We start from the raw sequence: 22,475 nt of genomic DNA on the forward strand, positions 1-22,475 counted from the left end.
AGCATCGCCATGTTATCAACATTATGCTCGTCCCAAATCCAAGACACGGCACCATACTAGATACTGGGCAGAACATTAACTGGATCCCAGCCAAATCCAGGACATCTTTGGCTAAATCCATCCATTCAGCCTTTCTCAGAGACAGGCTCAGAGATTGCCTGAAGACTGAGGTTTCTGTTCCAACATGAACGTTGAGCTAGGTGTCTTCCGTTGGCCATGGTAGATATTGCAAATCCACGGCCTTTTTCTAAGAATAGTATTCATACCTTCAGCTGTATATTTCAAAACTTGATGGTGTTTGCACAAAAGTTAAGCTATAACCTTTGATATCAGAGACCCTAAGAGGACTGTGCATGTATTAGGAGCTTCTAAAGGCTAGCCGTGAAGCATCTGTCTGCTGTTGGTGCTTTTTGGATGCAGTCCATTCAGTCTGACTTGGGGGCTTATGCTGGCTTGAGTCGTGTCCCTGTAACATTGCACTGTGCATTTCTGAGGCACAAGCTTCTGTAGTAGATTCTGTGAACTGGCTGGATTTCCTGCCAACATTAGGTTACCCGCACTTTTGAAATAAGAGCTATTTATTAACTGCTTGTTAATTGCCAAGAATGGATTTTTTTTTTGTCATTCAGATATAATACTACTATTTCTTCAACCTTTGTTACTTATCCAGTTTCTACAATTGATCTTCCATTGACATCAGTCAAAACCCTGCTTCTGTTCTTATCTGAGCTGGCATGCTGTCTTTTTCTTTTCATGTGCTTTTCAGTAGTCATGCCCTGGACACTTAATTCTCAGACTGTGTGCAGAAAATCAAATGTCTTATCTCAATGGTATTTCTCAGTGCAAATTTTTGATTGCATTATTTTCTTTTCTTTAAACTCCTGGGCTCTGCCTCAGACAGTCTCCTGAATAGTGTCTCTGCAAAGCCTCCATCTCTTCATCTCCTTATTCTCAGTTCTGCATTGTAGAATTCCCTTTTTCCCAATCATCAGCTTGCTAGCTGACCGTTTTGGATTTCCATCTTAGTTTCGTTATTGTCCTAACATTCCGACAGAACCGTGTATTGTTTTTCATCCCTACATCGCAACCCAGCCTGCATAGCAAAGCTCTTGTGTCAGGGAGGAGTTTCATGAGCAAGCGGACATCTCCCACAGCAGCAGAAGGATTTCATAAAATAAGAACGGAGAGTTAATAAAAATATTGGTAATCATGTAAATTTATCTTTATCAAACATAATGCTGAGGGAGCCTTTCTCACTGATCAATTCTGTGATTGTACTGTTTGTAAAACAATAACATTTTGTACTTTGTTAACAAGGTTATGAAGATACAATGGAATAATTCTGGGGGCTGTAAGGCTCTGCTGCGTAGATAACTAGATTGCTGCAAATATAAAATACACAATTTTATAGTGAATATTTTACAAATGTATTTATGTCCTTAGATATAAGAATAATGAAATAATAGTAAAAAACAAACAAACACAAGAATCACTTTTCTGAAATGTGGAATTAAATAATGCTTGTTGTATGTGATCAGACACACATTTTCAAGGCTTCAACATCCACGTGCACCCTGTTGACTTCATTTTGTTTTTTACATAGTAGCAACTGGTACTATTCTTTGTAATATCGTTTTCACAACTGAACTTGTTCTGCTTCTGTAAATTCACTATGGATTTCAGTAATGGGTAAGCGTCCAGGGAGATGCAGACATGTGCACAGCGCAGCCTTCTCTCTGATTAGGAAAGATGTTCCCTCATTCCTCTGATTCCAGTTCTGGCTGAGTGTTTGTTTGTTTTGTTATTTTTGCTGTCTGCTGAAACCAGAAAATCCTTTTCCTGCAACGTGCTGTAAATGAAACAGTAACAGAACTGCATTTCCTTTTACAACCAAAACCCCCTTCTGATCTTATGCAGGATCTAAGGAACTGTCTAGCCACAGCAATTGTTAAAAGTCTTCTACTCTTTCTGCTACGGCTTTCAGGCTCTTGAGATGTCCTCAGTATTCACAGAACACTGTCTTCTGCCTTTCTTCTAAGGACAGAAGTGTATACAGGAGATACACAGGAGGCATACAATTGTAATCTTCCCATTTCAGTGGAGTTGGCTATGAACTGGAGGCTTTAGGCTCTTAGAAGCTAACTTCAATGACAATAAAAGATTTAGATTTTTAACTTAGTATTAAATATCATCTGCTAATTATATATTCATGAACTTATTTCATCTTCTTTACTTTTTATTTATAAATGTCACATTTTTGATGATATAGCTAGTGTGTTTTTTTCTGAAGTGGAGATATTGCTTTGTAATTTCTTGTCACACAGGATGCCAATCAAGTTTACTTCCGTTAGAATAATTGACAGTAAATTTGCTACTTACTTCGAGATATTAGTTTATTCATGCAAACATTTCATTCAGACTTCATAAAAAAAAAAAAAAAAAAAACAAGCAAACAACAACAAAAAACCACTAATGTCAACTCAGAAAGAGAAAAAATAAAGAAATCTTTCTTTTTACATACTCTACTTTGTATCATGTCATTAAAGTTAGTTCTTCAGCCACCTTAAGACTTTTATCTGAGACACAAATCATAGAAGGTTCATTGCAATAACATCACAGTAAAATTAAAAAATATTTTCCTTTAAACCTTTTTGTCTTCATAGTAAAGAAAGGGGCATAACTGTTGTGTTTTGCAACTCCTACTTTGATCTAACACTTCGTACTGCTGCAGGGTGAAGTGTAAATAAAGGTCATGCTTTTCATAAATGAATGACAAATTGCATTAATTGAAGTAATATGAAATGAGAAGCTACATCTCTGATAGAATAAAAGCCTGTTGCAGCATCTTTACCACTGCTTTTTAGGAAGTTATTTGAAGTACCTCAGTTTGGCCTCTGTGTAGGTCTGCTTTCAGTACTTACTCTAGCCTGGGTACTTCAGTGCTTTATTGTCGCCTGTGATGGAGATGCACAAAGCAGTTTGCTTGGGTCAGAATGTAATAAAGTCCTTGCTCTTTCCATAGCACTTTATCAACGGCTCTTACAGAAAGAGGAATTTCATGTTTGCAAAAGCTGATAAAACTGTGATTATTATTTGCACTGTGGTGGGCATGGCAAATTAAAAATATCATCTGAATTGGTGGTTTAATATATATTTTTTATTATTTTTTTAACTTCTTTGAATGGCAGAAGCAATGTCTAGCTCAAAAAGTGTGATCTGTAGTTCATGGAAATATTTTTGTATTCTCAATACACAGAACTTAAATTGTAGATTTCTACCCAGAATTAAACAAATTTGATTAAAAGCTTTCTTTTGACTTCAGCTTTGGAATAGAACCTGAAATGCTGAAAACTTTATGGATCATGTCAATATTACTAAATAAATAAAACAGAGGAACAAATCTTATGCTTCTCACTATTTGTCAGTTAGGTTGAATAAAATAAAATCTTGGTTTTGCTTTACAATTTTTAATGGTGTTTTTAGTAAAGCACTCATTCTGAAATTGAAAAATTACACTTTTTTTTTAAATGGATTAAATAACTTTTGCTAAAGTTAAGTTTAAGCTACGTATATTCTTAGTTCTGATAAAAATAATAAATGTGTTTAAATCTTTGTAAGTTATTTAATGAGGAGGACGCTATGCAAAAGGGATGGTCTGTCTGCACAGAGCTGAAGCCCTGCATTTTATCACCATGTCACCAAACAGCTGTGGTTTGATGTGTTGGGTCAGGCATTCACCATGACGGTTCTTGAGCTGCTGATAAAAGTTTGAACCGTCTTTGCTTGTGTAATTGCATAGGATCTCTGTCACACCATGTAAGCAAAAATAATGAGCTGATTGCAGAGTACATGGGGATACCTGCCACAATGTGCAGTTCCAGAGATTCACTCCTTTTGGCATTTTTTGGACTTGCTCGTATGTCATATGAAGATATTTTGCCTATGTGATTTTTTTTTCTATTTATATATATATATATATATGGAGAGGTATTTTTGTATTTACATATAGGGAAAGAAATATAATGTGTTGGAAAAATCAATGCTGTTTCTCTTCTAGTTAGGAATATCCTGAAAATAGTATGCATTTTCATTTGAAGACTCTTTCAAGGATATACAGGTTACTCACTAAGTCTGTACAACTGATTACAAAATTCAGATTTCTTTCCTGTGGTAATAACCACTGCATTAGCTTCAGAACTGAACCCTTTGGGAAAAGAGTTAGCAAGAGGTTTTGTTTGTTTGTTTGTTTGTTTTAATTTAAGTGCATCAAGTAACCCTGTGTCTTAAGTCTGGAAAGTTAGGCTTTTTTGGTCAGGTCAAATATAACAAATAACAGTCTTCTCCTCAAAGGCTGCTATTTTGATATTGGACAACATGGAATAATGGAATAAATGGACGGAAAAAAGAAATGGAGAGGAAAAAAGAGAGGAAGACAGGGAGGATGAGATCATGGTTGCATGAGTATGCGTTTGTTATAGTCAGTTGGCAGCCAACATTGATAGGCATGAAGGGTTTTATTTGTTTGTTTTGATCGAACTGTAATATGAGGCATCTGACATTAGTGAATGCTATATGGTGGTTTCGAGTGTTTTGCAGAATTACAAGCATGCCGAAGGCATCTCGTGGTGATAGTGATTCCTCTGGGTTGTGGGAATAGTTAGCCATGGATATGATGATCCTTTTTGAAGGATTTCATTTTTAGATTCAGGGAAAAAGGTGAAGGAAACTTTAATACCCTTTAATTTAAGGAGCATTTTCCTTTTCTTTCCTTTGCAACACCGAAAAAGAGAGGTCATCTCATCTAGTGAGGTACATGTTATGAGTTTGTTTTAGAGACATTATGTGGCACAAGGAGCTTGTATTTGCTAACTGTTCAGGATATATGTTTATGATTAAAGATTTTAAATATTTTGTAGTATTCTTTAAGTCATAATTCTCAAGCTGGATTTAAATTGGACTCAGTATGCAAATTTTAATTGTATTATAATCAAGTTATTTAATATATATATATATATTAGCAAAAGATTTTTATTTTTGGGGGGGAAAGGGTAACGTCTTCTCCTTTACCCCTAATATGTCTGAGATGAAGATAAAGACTTCTGTGCCCAATATGAGTATTTCTGATATATATATCAGAATGAAATATTCTATGGTCAGTACTACCTACTGATTAAAATTAAATTGAATGTAAGAATGCCCTTTGGTGAAAAGACACAGATTGATTTATAGCACTGGGTCATGCCATGGACTGCATATTCATATTGTCTAGACCATACATTGCTAAATGCAGCTATATTGAGCTCAATATGAAATTCTACTGCAAAATTATGACCTGCATTTTACCTGCAAGAGACTACAGTGTGCTCTAGATCCTGTGAACCAGTTTTGTCTGACAAATGTCACCTTCTACAAAAGACATGCAATATGAATTTCCTTCCTCCCCTAAACCTTTGTTTAAGAGCTGAGAAGGTTAACTTACATCTACATTATCCCCCCAAGAAGTGCTTCTTAAAGAGTTGTTGTCTGCCTCTGGGATTAAACTGTCCAAACTTTTTCTGGAAGTCATTTTCCCTAAATACTTTGTATTGCCAAAGTAACTCCACACTTTATTGACACGTCTTTAAAACTGTAATCTACTGCCTAGCGTCTTTATGGGAAAATGGTTAAGCGACCTTATTTTTGTGTAAAGATGCTTTATGAAGTTCTTAATACATGCAGCAGGCAGTGCTGGAAGGCGGGAAGGTTGTAGACTTGTGCCTTTGATGGAGGAGGTTCAATGAGTCAGGTATCACAGCCTAATGCAGCCGCAGTGTTTTCCCCCAGCAGGTCTCTTAGTCCGCACGCTTGATGGGATGCGTACTGCGGCTGAATTATGCTTTAATTTTAACAGTGGATGACTTAACTGCTTTGAAGTAAATAACTGGGTTTGATTTACAGTCTCAGCAGATTTATAAGAAGCTTTTGAATGTGCAGTTAAAAAAAAAAAAAAAAAAGAGACTGTTATAGCTATGTACCTCTATAAATCTGTCTTTATCGTTCAGTATGGATGCAGGCTACTGGGACCCCGCTACAAGTTTACAATCATTTGGCAATGTGCTTGAAACTCAGTAATGCAGAAATTAGAAATGATCTGATTTTTGACTATTCTTACTTGTTTCTGACGAGACTGGTGGCAGAAAATTCACTTCTTATAAAAATCTAAGCCCTGGGATTAAAAAACAGGGCCATTCACAAGGCCATTATTTTATTGCTTCATGCTTCTGCCTTGCACATCTTGGCATCATGGCCAAATTTGTGACTCGAGACCAGCAGCAGAAATTTCACTTATTTTACTCCTTCCAGAAATGTGATGCATTGTAAGGTAGAATTGTTTTATAACATGACTAAAAGAAGAGCTATGCTAAAAGCTTCAGGGGCAGATTTTACTACCCCACTGTAAAACCCCAGGCAAAGGCCCATAGCCCAAGCATGGGGCCTGTGATCTACCATCAGCACATTTCCTCTGAAAGCTCTGTAAACAGGGATTTGTTAGAGAATAAAGATGGGATTTTTGTTGTTGCTGTTGTTTTGTAGGTCTCAGGGCTCCCAGTGGAAGGAAGGGGTTTATCGTTAGACCTGCATTGCTCTGTCCGCACCCGCTCACACCCTCTCAGTGTGCCACCTCAGCCCACGAACTGCAGCCTGTCATAACGGTACTGCTTGGCCTGGCCTCCTTCTGCAGAAAGGTGCAGCAAGTGTACATAGCTATCTGCTGTACTGCTTAAGAGGCCGCAAAACTGACTTGCACGCACGTCTTCTCATCAGTGCTCAGAGGTTAACTTACAGATGTGAGGACTGACAGGGATCCTTTGGGGTAGCCTGTATCGTGGCCTTTGCAGAGTCCTTTGACTGGTGTGAATCTGGTAAATTCAGAAACTCCAAAATCAGGTGAAGTTTCTGGAGTTAGACCTTCTCTTCTTCAGAAGTGAGCTGCATCCAGTAAAAGGATAAAAATACAATCTTAAACATTTCAATTTTAATTTTAAACATAAACATGTTCTATCCTATGTCTAGCTGAAGCTGAATGCTTGATTCTCTGAGTGATTGGAGAGACGACATCTCTGAGAGACTGGATGTCTTCATGAGCCATCAGGATGCTTTTATTAAGTATTCATAATATTTAGAATAGAATCATATTAAAAAAAAAATCAGTTTGGAGAAGCTGCCATTGTCTCCATGTTCACATTTATAGGTTTTTAAAACATTATATTCTAATATCCTGTATGGTTGGAAGAATACCAACTGTATTTTTGACAGGAACCCAATTTATTGAATTTTAAATTATGTTACTTAGCAAACAAGAGGAAAAGCTTTCTTTTCTTCTGAGGAACTTGAAGTCTGGATGTTTTAAAGTGCTTATTTAAATGTAATGTTTTAGGTTTTGCATTGTACTCCTTACAAACACTGTCTGAGAAGGCTGATTTATTTCAAAGGAATTTTGTGTTTGAGGATGAGTCATTTGCAAAAAATAGATCGGTATTTGTCATTTGATTATTCATTTTTAAACATATGCAATAATCACTCAGGACATGGCTGTTTAAAGTTTAGACAACAATGTTGTCTAACTTATTGAATGGTGGCACTTTTAATAAAAATATATTTTGTAAATGGCATTGCAGACATAGTTACAGCCAGTTGCTGTCAATAGGACAGGCACAGAAAAATCTATGCCAATCTAACTTTCCCAAACCACAGTGTCAGTACTGGCTTGTCTGGGCTACTAATTAGGAGCATTACTCTCAAATGAGAGGCAAAGCAAAGGCAGATTTTACAGCCTGTCATTTAAGCGTGCTTTAACTACTGTTTACCTGGTAGCCTTTTTGGTGTCTGTTCTGGAAAAAGAAAGGATTGCTACCATTAGTCTCATTACTCAAAACTTGTCAAAAAGCCCATCTTCAAGTTGCTTTCTTTTGTTCTTTAGACTAAAATGTGTTGGTTTTAAATAAGTATTTTTATCTTTTTTTTTTTCTTTTTTTCTTTTTTTCCTCTGAATAGATAGTAAGTTAAATTGAACAGGTTTGTCCATGCCTGGCACTTTTATCATTTGCTTACCTTACACAACACACACAGTCTCACCTGATAAAATGTCAACTTTCAGTCAAAGAAAAAGAAAATCAAGCTTTCTAGTGGTGGAGAAGTAAAATGCATATGTGTTGGAAAAATACACCCTGAAGGTTCAGGGAACATAGCAAGAGGCAAAATATTTCAAATATGTTGTCCCATTTTTATATTATTTTTTATGACCTCATTTCTTGAGGTTTTAGTTTCCAAATTTTTATTTTTTTATTTTTTAAAACCTTTGTTTCTATTTTACATGTTTGGACTTCAGCAGAAAGCAGGAGGTTCTTCCGTAGTTGAAACACAGTGAAGCTAACTTTCATGGCAGGCTGCTTTACGAAAGACAGCCCCAGAGGCACACAGTTCCTAACACAACAGGCTGTGGAGAAAGCGGGTGTGAAACTGCCTGTGAGGTCTGCAGAGCTGTTGTTCCCTGTTGTCTTTGGTGGACAGGGGACAGAAGGTGACTCTTCCTGGCACGGGGCACTTGAGCAGCGCCACCCCAGCACTCGTAGGGTGTGTGACCATTAGGGACTGTACCGACACCTTCCATGTGCTAGGATACTCGTTACAGAAACATTAACTCCTACAAGTTTTATTAGCCCAATCCTCTCTCGCTTCTCAGAAGCATTTATTCCCCTAGCATATGGCCAGCCGTCCAAACAACTGTTGCACTGTCCTTAAAACTACCCTGCTTGTTGAGCCAATTATCATAGAATAAATTAAACGAGTGGCTCTTAGCTGACCTGGCTACCTGACAAGGCCGAGCTGCTCTTTGCAAAGTCCTGTAAAATAAGCACTCGACGTTTGGGTGTGCAGAAGCAGCGGGTACTTCCCTCCTCACCTGTAGTTTCCAGGTGGTGTTCGTGGGGGGCCAGGAAACCTGCCCACCCACACTGGCTGCTATTTTATTGAACCACCACTACTTTAAAGCACTTCCCTGTCCCTCATCTCCCCCATGCCAGCAAAGAATATAGCATTAAATTCCTCTGTGGAAGTTTGGATGTTATATTGCTTCAGAAGAAACGTATATGGGCTATGGAAGAAGAATTAATACCTAATTCTTTTTTAGCTTTTTGTGTAAATCAAAATAATACTTCCTTTAAGAGCAACTGTTGCAAAAGAAAAAATAAACTTTGTGACAGAAACGAATATTATTTCATAGCATTTTCAATTATATCCATTAATATTAGGAAAATGAAAGCAAAAATAGTATTATTTTAAAAAGAGCCAAAACCCTGCCTAAACATAAATAATGATTTATGATTTCAATGCCGATAAAGATATTTTACTGTAGATAATATACAATTTATTTGAAACTATCAGTGTTGTCTCTATGCAATAAATAAAAAGGTTTTATAAAAAGAACTTATTTCCTATAGCAATTGTCAATGAAATTGTTGCTCATTGAATCTTGAGTGGATTTCCCAGTTCTTTATTGCAGTCGTTCAGAGCAAGGAAAAATTTAAGTATATAAGGCAGTAGAAGCTTAGTTCTTTCTCTGGAAATAGAGAGAGGTCGTCTATCTTTTTAATTATTAACCAGAAGCATATGGGGATCACACTAGGCATTTTTAATTTTAATTATACTTCATCCAGAATCATTCCTCTGTTCACTCAGAAGTTTCTATAAAAGATTTGAGCTACTTTAAGTTTCTCCTTGTCATGTGCTTAGATCATTTTGCATGTTAAAAACAGGAAATTTTTACTGAAGTGTATAAATGGAGAAAAGATGCTAATTTTTCTATTTCTACTCTTTCTTCCACATTTGTAAAAAAATAAAATCTGTTACCATAATATTTACGTTAATAGGCAGTGCCTGTGTTGAATCCTCAATTATTACAGCAGTAGTACAAATACAAGAATATGGCACTGGTTTTTGCTCTTTTCCATTAACTGAATTCTTCTTGTGCAAGTCTTTATTTGAAATTAAAATGTGCACTGTACAAAATACATGTTTGAGATTTGAAATGAAAGAAGACAGTAATTCAGTATGGTTCTGATTTTCATAAACTATATTTTGGCCATAAGACATATATTTCTAGTAGCATTTGAAGACTTAGTCACCCTCATACAAAATTGTCATTTTCTCTAAAGGTATAATAATACTTGTATGTTTAAAAAATATATACTTCCAGCCACACTTGCTAGTGCCCATGGTCTACATAACGTCATCAACCAAAGTAGATTTAGACCAAAATTTAGACTATATGGTATGTTAACATTTCTTTCTGAAGTCCTTAAGAGGAAACTCTGTTTTTTAGAAAGTCCTAAAGGAAGGTTGATCACATTTGGCAGAAATACTCCATGGAAACTGTAATTAAAATAGGAAAAACCCTCAAAAATATATACAAGATTGTTCAGAATAAATATGTGTGCTTTCAGGAAAGGCGTTTCTTTTTAGAGACTTCTGAGGCTGTGTGAATGAAAGAAAAAAAAGATTTATTGCTTTAACGATGTCAGTGAACTAGCCATCTGCACATATTCAGTTTTAATATATGAATATAGAAATAAGCAAGAAATTAATTCAGTAACATCTTGAGCACAAATATATATATTTTAAAAGTCCCTAGTGCAACCAAAACCTTACCTCTGTAGCATACAATACATTTGACTTGTCTGATAACTAGAGAGCCATTCAAAGCATCTAAATGCATAGCTGCTATAGTGAAACCATAGGGATTAAAAGTTTGAATCATGTTTTGAATCATGAAAACTGCCAGCTAAGTGGATTTTTCACATGGGATATGATTTTACAGAGGCGTAGACTTGGACAATTCTTTATAAGCTTCTCTTGTGAGCAATTGGATGTGTCCTACGCACAGCAGAGCTCATGGTATAAAAAAGACAAAAACTAAACCACAACACTGGTACCTAAAATACACAACATATTTGTGTTAGATGAACTGTTAAATGAAAATGCTACTGTGCATTAAATGTCTAAGTTAATTACAGATTTCAATGATGTACTGCTCCAGAAGGTTTATTTTAGAGAAATGTTCTCTCCGTAGTGGGAGATCTCTCCTCCATTTCATGCAGTAGACTTCTGAAGAAAAATGTGAATTAATGTGGCTCTTTTTCTGGAAACTGTAATCGAGTCTTCTAGCATAGCATGCTTTGTAATGAACAGCTTTATAAGGAACGCAGTTGAAATGAGCCTATGTCTTGTAAACAGCCCGTGCTGCTGGTAACTCCACACTCTTCCCAAAGACAACCTGCTGGGGAAGGGAAATGGGGCAAAGAGATGTTAAGAGCTCTGAATGCTTTTTGAAGTCTGTGACACAAAGGTTATCCAGTTAAATTGCTTCTAGGTGTCTCACTTTGCCTGGATTGCTGAGCAACCTCAGCTGCAGCTATTTGATGCAAATTGTTATCCCTAGTGTGACCTTCAATTAATTTCCTTTTATTCCATAAATACCTGTCCAGTGCCATTTCTCGTTAATGACACAATAACAAATCACTGAAGAAAAAAATGCAGGTAATAGTTTATAGATGTATCATTATGTGAGCAGATCTAATAAACTGTATGTATCATGCCTTTCAAGTATGTGTCACACTTAGGTAAAACTAGGAATTTTCCCACAGGTTGGAAAGAAGACAGTACCCCCCCTTTTCCTCTGCTTCCCAAAGTATAGCAGTGTTCCAGAGCTCACATTGCAAGAATTTAATTACTAATTTTGTGTCTAGAAGTATTTAAAATTGAATCTCTTTTGTAACTTTCATTCTCCATAAGTAAGATTTATTATTATTATTTTTTCCCCCTGTTGTATGAAATATTTGTTAGTGCTTACATATGTCTTATGTGCTACATAGCGCACCTGACATTGACCTCCTCTGGAGGTTGGATCCGGGACTAAATGGAGCATTCCTTTATTCTAGCTCAGCGTGTCTTTATAATAGGAGCTATCAGAAGAGAAAAGGCATAATATTCACTGTGAATTAAAAGGAAAATGAGTAGCAGAAGGGAAGAAATCTGAGATAGAAGAGACTGTAATGAACTGTGTAATAGGATGGCGGAGATGGAGTAGAGCTGGTGTCTTGACATTTTATTGAGTAAATCTTGTTTATGTTATCTGCACTTTGAAGGACAATGCATGAGTCTCCATGTCTGTTTTAAGTATTTAGCAAATACATAACTCATAAACTCTCAGTTATTGTCAAAAACTTACTGACTGGAATTTCTCTCTGAATCAGGTTTACTTTATATTCTCTAATACAAGATGAGTGTGATAGAAACAGCAGGTTCTTATTCAGGTGTGTTTGTGGGGACTAAAAAACTTATGAAGGATGATAGAAATAAATAAAACTGAAAGTATCAAAACTAAAAGCATCAAAAAAAACCCTGTGTGAAATACTATTTTATCACATTTTTTTTCTGTCATGAAATAATTTTATAATATATTATCAGTATCTTGAAATCATTGTAATATAATATATATTTTGAAAATGAAAGTTCATTCATATTTAACATTGAAAATATTTCAAAGGAAATATAGTAGTTTGTTATTTTTAATTTAAGAATAACTAAGTCTTCTATCTCACAGGGTGGTGTCAATTCAGTACTGTCAACGAGAATAGGAAGTAAAGAAATCTTAGTTAAATGAACTTAGTTAAATGAAATTGATAATTGATAGTTATGTTCCTTGCACTTCTTTATGCTTTTTTACTGTAAGACTATGTTTTAGACCAGTAGATTGACTTAAAAACGCAGAGATTAGAAGACATTTACAAGAAATAGTTCCAGGATCCCACCAGAAAAAACCTTTTACTGTTTGGAAATAAGAGCAGTAGTGCTAGGTGGTTGTGAAGCCACCTTAGCATCCTGAGAGAAAAACTCCTGGGTCATTGTTAAGAAACTTCTCCAGGTACCAGGCAGACAGCTACTTTGATGCTAATCATTGTGACAGGTGAATCAGAAATCTGGCTGCATGCAGACTTTACAAAACAACAAGAAAAAGAAAAAAAAAAAAGAATTCATTGCACACATGTATGTGCTATTACATACAGTGTGTTTAGACATACATAGCTACACACAGGCTTTTCGAATCTCTGTGGAATATTTATAATCAATTTTTAGTTCCCTTTATACGTATCTAATAAACTGCTGCAAGCATTATCAGTGTGCCATCCCCATGGCGTAACAGACACCCAGACACCCATTTCCAACCCCTCTCTCGCAGACACACTATTGGTTGGTGGTGTTGCTTCTGAGCATATCATTACAAAATTTCACAGACAGAATTTAAAATATTTAACAGTGCTATGAACAAATGTGTACCTTTGATATCCTTGAAGTTGAAATGAGACTTGTGCTTAGAAGGGAACAACTCTCTCTAACTAGTTTTTGTCCATAGAGAATTTAATTCTTTATTATATACCATATACCATGTATAAAATCTCATTGTAAAAACAGCTTGAGTTCTTTGGGTAGAGTGTTTGTTTGGTGAAGTTCTTTGTATTACAAATAATTATTTGTATTACAATTGCTCTTCTGAGCTTTCTTTTTATCCTTTTATTTTTTGGCAGATGTACAGCAAATAGCAATCGACTGGATCACTGGGAATTTTTACTTCGTGGATCACGTCAGTGACAGGATCTTTGTCTGCAACCAGAATGGAACAGTGTGTGTCACGCTCATCGAGCTGGATCTCAATAACCCTAAGGCCATAGCTGTTGATCCAACATCAGGGTAAGATTATTTATTTGCGTTAGGAAATGTTGATCTTATATGATGTGTGCTGGTCTGTGTATCTGCTTCATTCTAGTGTTTTAAAAACTGTTTTTCACTGCTGTCCTGAATTGCTTGCACAGTTGGACAAAGTAGTAACACGTAATGCACTTGCAGCAAGTACTTAACATAACTGTATTAATCACAGCTTGTGCCTTGCAACTTTTCGAAGTGGAGTTGGAAATGGAAAACCAATTTTATCTCTACTTCTCCTAAGATTATTTTCTGTTTTTCTGTAAATTGTGTTTATAACTAGAGTATGTGGAAAAGGAACTTCTTATACTGTTCTCCCTCAGCTGCAGCAATATGGAAACTGGCTCTAAGAAGTTTAATTACACAAAAGACTGGAAGATTTTTTTCCTCTGCTTTAGACGGTCAGCAATAATGATAAAAACACATTGTATTTGCTTTTTTTCTTGTATAGTTATGTTCAACGCCACCTGGGAATAAAGCCTTGCCTAAAATATAGGGCTCTAAAAATCTTCTACTCTATAACAGCCACCAGCTGGGAAAAGTTTTCAAGCAAATGATGAAGTAAAAGCATAGCTAAATAGGAATAATTAAGTTAATTTAAAAACTGTAAATTTCAGTGAGGATTTTGGAACAGAGATTTTATTTTGGTTTTATTAGTCTGTAAGTAGTTAAACCAAAATGCCTGGTGGAATACGTCCTAAACAGCCATAAGCCCCTTCTCAATAAATACAAAAATATTTACTGTAGAACAGCTTGTCATCCATATGTGGACTTTTGTCACTCTTTATTTAAAGCCTGATTGAATATTAAGATGCATGATCACAATGACTTTAATTCTGACAAGAACAGCTTGCATGTAAAGTTTACAAAGAAGTTTTATAATGTAATTCTTGAGTATAGCTGTATTTCTATCTGCAGCAGATGGTGAGCTTGACTTGATCTGACTGCAGTGTTGTTTTAAAAGAAAAATAAAAAATGCGTGTTTAAATTGATTTTTCTGCAAGTTCTGATCTGAAAGAACTTGAAGGTTTCAGATCTGCCAGCAGCAGCCTTTTTTTTTTTTTTTTTCTATACATTTGCTTGTATATTCTTTGCGGGATTTACTAGATGAATCCACAGCTTGTCATTAGATAATCTTATCTGTCAGGGATGTAAGAATTATATCCAGCACTTTGATTCTGCAAGGAGGAATGGAACAGAAGAAGAAAGACTGGTTTTCCTTCTGTTTGTTCTTAGCTAGCTGCAAACCATCCTTATTCAGACAGTTGGCTTTTGCAGTGCCACATCTGAGAGCAATCATGTCTGTTTTAGTGTAGATGGAAGCGCTGGCCTGGAGGGAGACTATAAGTGATCATATTTAATACTGTGATTCTTCGTAGAGCAATATCAGTTTATTTCATGATGGAAACACTAGGTGGACTTTATTTCTTTACAGTTTTAGTTGGCAATTATATTAATTATATGACATGTTGTTATGTTAATAGGATATCTAACATACATCTTAATTGATAATCCTCACTTTATATATTACTTGTACTTGTTAGTGACTGGGCTTTGGTACAAAATGCAAAGAGATAATCAAAACATTCTGGCTACTTAAAAATGCGTTTTCTTCCATTCTTTTTTTCTCTATTTTTCTTTTCATTTTACTTTCATGCTGATTCTAATTGAGACATATTTCTGTGTCAAAGTATGAACATGGTATTGCTGTCTAGGTAACTTGCGGATTTACTATTCATTTATTTTTTTATTGTATTTAAATATGAAGCCCAGGATGAGTGTTGTTTTTTTTTGTTTGTTTGTTTTTTTTTTTGGGGGGGGGGTTGGTTTTGGTTTTTGTGGGCTCCTGTAAAAAATACATTTTAAGGCATTAGATATAATTACATTTTAAGGTATTTGCTCCTGTAACATGTATTGCTGTTATAGTGTGTTCACTGTCTCCAGCATTCTTCTAAAAGCTGAAAGTACATCTGCACAGAGAAGACCATTTCCTGTATTAAGGAATTCAGAGCTTGATCCTAAGACTTTATATCTATGACAGACTTCCCTGTAGTAGTACAAGGTCAAGCCCTGCTATTTTTATGTGCTCACATCTGAGCTGGTTTTAGTTGCATTTAGTTGTTACTTTACGAACCAAAAATTCTCCATTTATCATTAGAATAAAATGAGAGTAGGTGGAAAATTACTTAATCCATTTTTTTTGTGTGAGTGTGATGAATTTTACATCTCTGTGAGATTTGTTCGATGTTTAGTGGTGATGGTTTCATATACTGTTGTGTCCTTACAGTTGAACTTGAACTACTAAGCTTATTTCACACCATACAGCGAATGAATGAGAACTCTTGTTATTTTTCTAAAACTCAACTTTAAGTTGAGAGAAGAAAGACTCTGCTACTGAAAAAGATCTTGAACAAGCAAGTTTGTCACGTGTCTAATCTAAGCATATTACTTTGGTCTAGGATTTCAGCAGTTTTACCAATACAAACTGCGTTCCTTTTTTAGTACTCCAGACGATGTCTAACGAAAGCCCACCTGAAACATTTAGGAAAACAAACAAACAAAAACGAGCTAATTAATTATTTACCTAGCTAGAGGTTTTGGTGTACTAATACTCATCTGCTTCGTCGACTGATTTTCAGTTCAGAATAGCACAACATAATTACTGGAACCGTCACAGGGGGCTGTTACCAGAGGGAACGGCTGGGTTTCCACTGCCACTGGGAGTTGTTCGGAGTTCAGACTTGTCAGTGAAGTGTATGCTGAACTAAAAAGCTAGAGCAATGCTAGTAGAAAAACGAAGTGGCAGTCAGAAACAGATAGGAAGAATAAATTGTTTTGCAATAATATGTTATCTATCGAATACCTTTGAAGTAAGATGCTTGGCTCCTAATGTCTGCAGCTCATAGTTATGATAAATTTTAATATGGGACCTCAGTGGTCAAGAAACAGAAGCTATTACTCTGACTGGTCCTTGAAACTGGCATACAGTTGATGATGGTACTGATGACTCACGTGAAACAAATATGAGCTGAGTTAGAAGGATTTTCACTCTAGCTGTGGTCTGTAGTCATGGGGAATCCTTTCTAAAGAATCCTAGCTAGTTTGGCAATCAGCTTGCATAGTCACGGGGCTTGGATCCCCATACATGTATGACAGGGAAGGCGATACATTTTAAACTGACAAGACCACAGATTTGTATTTAGGTTCTCTGTCAGCTCTGCCACCAACAAGCTAGATGTCTATAGGCAAGGCATTTTATTTCTCTTATATTTCAGTCTCCCCTTTCATTTAATAGGGAGCATAGAAAACATGTTGAATTTTAAGGAGTGCACTTCCAAAACGGATCCAATCATAAAGGTATGTGTACAGAAAAAGCACATAGGGTGAGATTACAGAGAGGATGTGCAGAGCGAAGCCGGCGAGTGGGAGGATGCGTGGAGCAGAGCACAGAGGTACTGTGAGTGAAGAAATGGGTGAGACGTACATGAATCACTACAAAGGAAGGGTGTAGCGGAGGGGGAGAATAGGAAGGGGGAGAGAAGAATGGGAGAGGACGCTCAATTAGAGGCTGAAGGCATTGAAATGGGAGCTTGTAGCTACCATTTAAAGGTTGTATTAGTAACAATGGGGAGAAAAGACTTACTGCTAAAGAGATTTGTAAAAAGAGCAAGCTCGCACTTTAATACTGCAACATTGTGTGTCATGTAAATATTTGAATAAATCTTTTAATCGGCTTTTCCTTCTGCTATGTTGTAGAAGTAATAATAAAAAAGAACCCTGCTTATTTCTTTCATGCAACAACTGCAAATGCATACAGGAAGAGATTGTGATACGATGGCTGTTAAAAGCCATGTCTGTTAATGTGTTATGGTGTTATGTACCAATTCTTGTAAATGCTAATAAGTCAAGAAAAAAGAAAACAGTTGTAGAACAGCAAAAAGAAAAAAAAATCTTTTTCACTTTAAGTATGCAATAGCAATCAGTTGCTAACCTTTCCAATCCACAAAGGTGAACAAGGGAAGAATTAATAGCTGAAGTTTTCTTTTTCCTTATCTCGGAAACTCATTCTGAGGGAAAAAAAAAAAAAAAAGAAAAGAAAAAAAAAAGGATTATTCCATTAACTTCCTCTTAGATTCTAAGGACTGAAAGACAGCTTTTACTGTGGCTAAAATCAAGCCATGTTATAAAAAGAAAAACAAAAACATAACAAAGTTCTTGAAATAGTTGGGCATTTTCCCTGTCTAAAATTTGAGAAAATGGGAGAAAGCACAGTGTGAGATGGCATTTTGAAATGTGGTCTTCTGTATAAGGACTGAGCTGAGCAACATCCTTAAAACATTATATTTAAAAGAAGCTCTAAAAAAAACTCCTAAGGAGCAGTTGTTTCTGTTCTGTAAGTTTTTTGTTTGCTTGCTTTTCTTGTAAATCTATTGCACTTCTGATATAATTCTCGTATGGGTATTAGGAAGACATTGGAGGTCTCATATGAACCCTGTTGTTGTCCAGAGTGATCAGCTGCAGTCAAGTATTTTCTTAATTAAGCTGTGTATGATTGTCCTCCAGAGACATTTGTGGTTATTGAACAGCCCAAAATGTAATGTGAACTTGACTGAGCAGTTCACGTTAACAAAGTCGAAAGAATAGGAAAGTTTTTACACGTCACTGAATCAAAGTTTTCCTTGCTAGAGAGTTATGCTCAGGAAATGCACAGGAGTGCCTGGGGTGTGCAAAGGACATCCAGAGGATGGAAAACAACCATCCAGAGGGCAAAGAGATTCTTTCTTTTTTCTTTTTTTTTTTTCACCTGTGAATGGAATGAGTTTTGGACTGACGATTCAACCTGTTTGGCAGCATGGCAAGACTTGTAAGCTGGTAAGAAATCTCCTGCTTGGTGGAATCTGGGAAAAAGCTCAGAGAAACCTTTGCACAGGTCAAGTCTTTGATGGAGCATCTGACTAGACAGAGCCCTGAAATCCCGTGTTAGGAGTCCTGCAATATCCAAAGAAGAACAAGTCAGGTGATGAGGAGCCAGAGCGACATTCTTTTAATAAGAAATGTTTCGATTTGAATTTTTCCTTGTGTTTAGCATGACTGGTGAATGGGGATCCCAGCAGCTGGCTGTGGGAAGCATGGCCTTTCCCTTCACAGCTGCTTTTAGAAAGTGGCCAGAGATGGTGTCATGCCGGAGAGATTTCTCGAAGACAGCAAGAAAAATGTCTTAGAGCTGACCTGGCAGTGTGATAATTGGCGACTGGACTGGAGTGATTTCACAGACAGGGAAAGTCAGGGAATTTGTTATCAATAGGAATCAAGTCTCTTGCAGGGGAGGAGAGGAGCAAAAATTCAAAAAGCAGGGGAGGTCAAAACAGTAGATATTTTTCTTCATTTGCTTCATTGTCATTTAGACAGGGGAGTCTTTTAGGATAAGAATAAAACATCTACACTTATTGTCTGCTGCCTTTTTTATTCTCTTTTTTCTCTCTTGTCTCTGAGCTTTTATAGCACCCACAAGGCTTGAGAGATATCTGCGTCTTAAAACTTTTTTTTTTTCTCTCAGATTAGTCACCGTTTCCTGCTGATCAAAGAGGAGTGTTATAATCATTAAAGCTCACTTTTAAACAGCAAAATCATTAGTATTTTAATAACATGCCATTATTAAAAGAGTTCAGTTCCTCTTCTTGTCACAAAGCAATTTCAAAGAGCTGTAAGATACATATAAGGCACAGTAACTTTTAGAAAGTTTTAAAGGTGACCTGGAAAAGAATCGTCTTCAAAAAAAAATAAAAATAAAAATCTTTACAATAATTAATGACAATCTGGAAGTTTTCATTAAGACTTCAGATTTTGTTGCTCATCCTCCCACTCCACCACCTCTTTCAGGCTGTGAGAGGTAAGAAATAGTGGTCTTTTGAAATTATGTTTGCCTCTGTTGCTGCTATCTGTTTAGTTCAAATGCTTGCTAAACATTTGGGAGAAGATTTTTTTTTCTGGTTTTCAGAGAACTCTGCTTCCAGTTCTATGCCATTCCATCTTGTAATTTTAATTGTTGCTAACTAAACTGTGGCATAAAACTCTTTTTTAATTCTGTCACCTTTAGGTTTCCCGCTGGACCTAATTTCCTTTGAAATTCTGTTTCTTCTGTAGTGGTACAGATCTGCTCACTAGGAAACTTTGCTGCTGCTGCTGCTCTTAATGACAAAAAGGAAAAAGTCATATCCTCATCTGCACTTACCTGAAATAACGTGATATGATTTAGCATGCATGTGCAAATAGAAAATAGAAGAAATAATGTTGTTTCTTCAATAAACTCAAAAATATTTGGATTTCTAAGTATTAAAAGAGACAAGCTTTTATGTAAAAGTCAACAAATTCAGCTGAATAGCATCCGATAAAGTCACTGATAAAGTGGGAAGAATCAAAATACCAAGCACATTAGGTAACTGCATTAAAAGTGAAATCATTTACAAAAATAGGTTATATAGTTGGATCTAAGTGACTACTATATTCATGGCAATAAAAATAGAAGAAGCTTGAATAGATTTAGTGCATGTATTTTTTCAAGTATTTATATGAGTGCATTTATTATTGTGCATTCATTTTTGTTAACCAAATACTACTGACATTAATAATTGATGACTATAATTAATATCCAATCTTCCGTATACATAGGAAGATGTACTGTACTGGGTACCCAAAACCTCAAATGCAACCAAAAGTGGAATTCAAAAAAATAAAGAGGTACTAATAACAGTGATAAACTCTGAGTGAAAAATAATATATATTTTTTTCTATTGATCCTAAAAAAGAAAGAGTGAAAGAGTTGGCAAAGCGAACACTAGCAGTATTATTAGAATATCTAGCTGATATTCTGAGTGATGGTATCATCTAATAATCAGGATTACTGCCCAGAGAATAAAAAGCTAACTGGTGGGAAACTGAAGAGAAACCTATTGTAACGTGAACTAAAGTAAACATTTTTTCTTTATTTTGCAGCACGTGCAATGATTTTAACAAGTATGTTGTGTCTAGTAGGAAGAATATTTGAATGTTGTTAATAATTATGGAAAAAAAAAGTGGAAATAAAAAGCTTCAATAGATTAAGCTTTTCAAAAACACTTATGAAATCACAACATAGCTGTAACTTGTAATAAATTTGCAAAAAAAAAAAATAATTTTTAAGTCAGTAAAAGTTTTCAGTTATCAAAGGCTGCCTTTCAGTCAGTTGGTCCAGAGGACCTTGAATGCACCATCCCACCTCCCTCACTTCTCTGCAACCTGCCTGAAGATCTCGGCTGCCAGTTGACTACAGCACCCTCTTTACCCAAACCCGCCTTTTTTTTTTTTTTTTTTAAGGGGTATCCTTGGTGCCTTTTCCTACTAACCATTTGGATTGTGTCAGCAAACCAAGCTGAACACATGAACAGCGACAGCACTCATAAAGCTCCATGAATTTGATCACCTGGGGCAATTCATGGCTGATGCAACACATCTTGCTTTCTTTTTAAACTGTCTCTGTGTAATTAGTGTAGTTACTCTTACTTCTGCCCTTAGATCCCTGTCCTTCAGTCCTTAGCTAGTTAGGCTTCTGAACAAAACTCTCACCTTTCACTGAAATTACTCTGATTCTTTGAATTGAATTCAGTATTTGTGAAGGAATAGAAAATAGGTGTGCTACTCTGCCTGGTATGGAAGGCTTGAAGTCTTTTCTTTTTTACCTGCAATGTCCAGACAAAAGCTGCAAGATTTAAATCATCCTATCAATGATTTTCCTCCAGGATGAAAGCAATTAAGCCAGAGAGAATTGAGGCCACTTTGTTTCTCAATGAGAATATAAATGGGAGTTTAAGGCTCTATAATGCATGTACATTATGTTCATGTCCATCTGAATTCTCCTTTTATTTTATTTTTCTTATTACCTGATAGTCTTATTATCTAGCCATCTTCTGTAAGGTCATTTATGTAGAAGACAAGTTCTGATATGAATTAGAGCACTGCATGAGTGGAAGCACAGAAAAATATCTTACAAAAGAACTGCTAAAACCTGTCTTCTTTTAAGAGTTACTTGCACTAGCCTGGACTCAGGGAGTGTGTATATATACAGAGGGTAAGAAAGGGAGACACTCTTTTTTTCTTTTTTTTTTTCTTTTTTTTTTTTTCCAAAACATGAACAAAATGCAAGTAATCAAAAAAATTAAAAGAAAAAATAGTTCACCCATTTATTATAGTATGATGTTACAAAGTTCCAAAAATCTTTTCTAGTAATGGCCACACATTTCTTGCGTTGTCTTTACATCAGTTTTTGTATTCAAGCAGTGCAAAATTGTCTAAAAGATAGGCTTTCTAATAAGCTATTGCCATGCCATTCGTTTCTTTCTTCACTGACAATAAATCACCGCCTCTATATATGCAGGGTTTCAAGTATAAAACCATCGGAATTACTCTGATACTGGATTAATCAGAACCACTCAAACTCAGAAAAGAATGATGAAGTCCATTCAGTTAATTTATCATCTGTGTGATGATATCATCCTGATAGAATTGCTGTTCTCTTGAGTTGTGTTACCTCTGTGTATGGTTTTTCATACTGTTTACCTATGTTTTGTTTTCCTGAGGTTTCTTGCATGTCAGTGCCCTCATTGCTATGCTCACCAATGTGAACATGCCTTGCTGAAGCTCTG

At 35.9% G+C, this 22,475-nt stretch overlaps 1 protein-coding gene across 8 annotated transcripts in view; it reads left to right on the forward strand.

Moving 5' to 3' along the window:
* LRP1B (LDL receptor related protein 1B) overlaps positions 1-22,475 on the forward strand; it is a 546,211-nt gene that overhangs the window by 229,503 nt on the left and 294,233 nt on the right. For all 8 annotated transcript variants that reach the window (XM_083841828.1, XM_083841833.1, XM_083841832.1 and 5 more), the window contains one exon: positions 13,623-13,785. In XM_083841828.1, the coding sequence (XP_083697954.1) occupies positions 13,623-13,785 (163 nt within the window). The remainder of the gene's footprint in view (positions 1-13,622; positions 13,786-22,475) is intronic.

This window comes from Anser anser, assembly GCF_964211835.1.
Source record: "Anser anser genome assembly, chromosome: 6".
Classification (NCBI taxonomy): Eukaryota; Metazoa; Chordata; class Aves; order Anseriformes; family Anatidae; genus Anser; species Anser anser.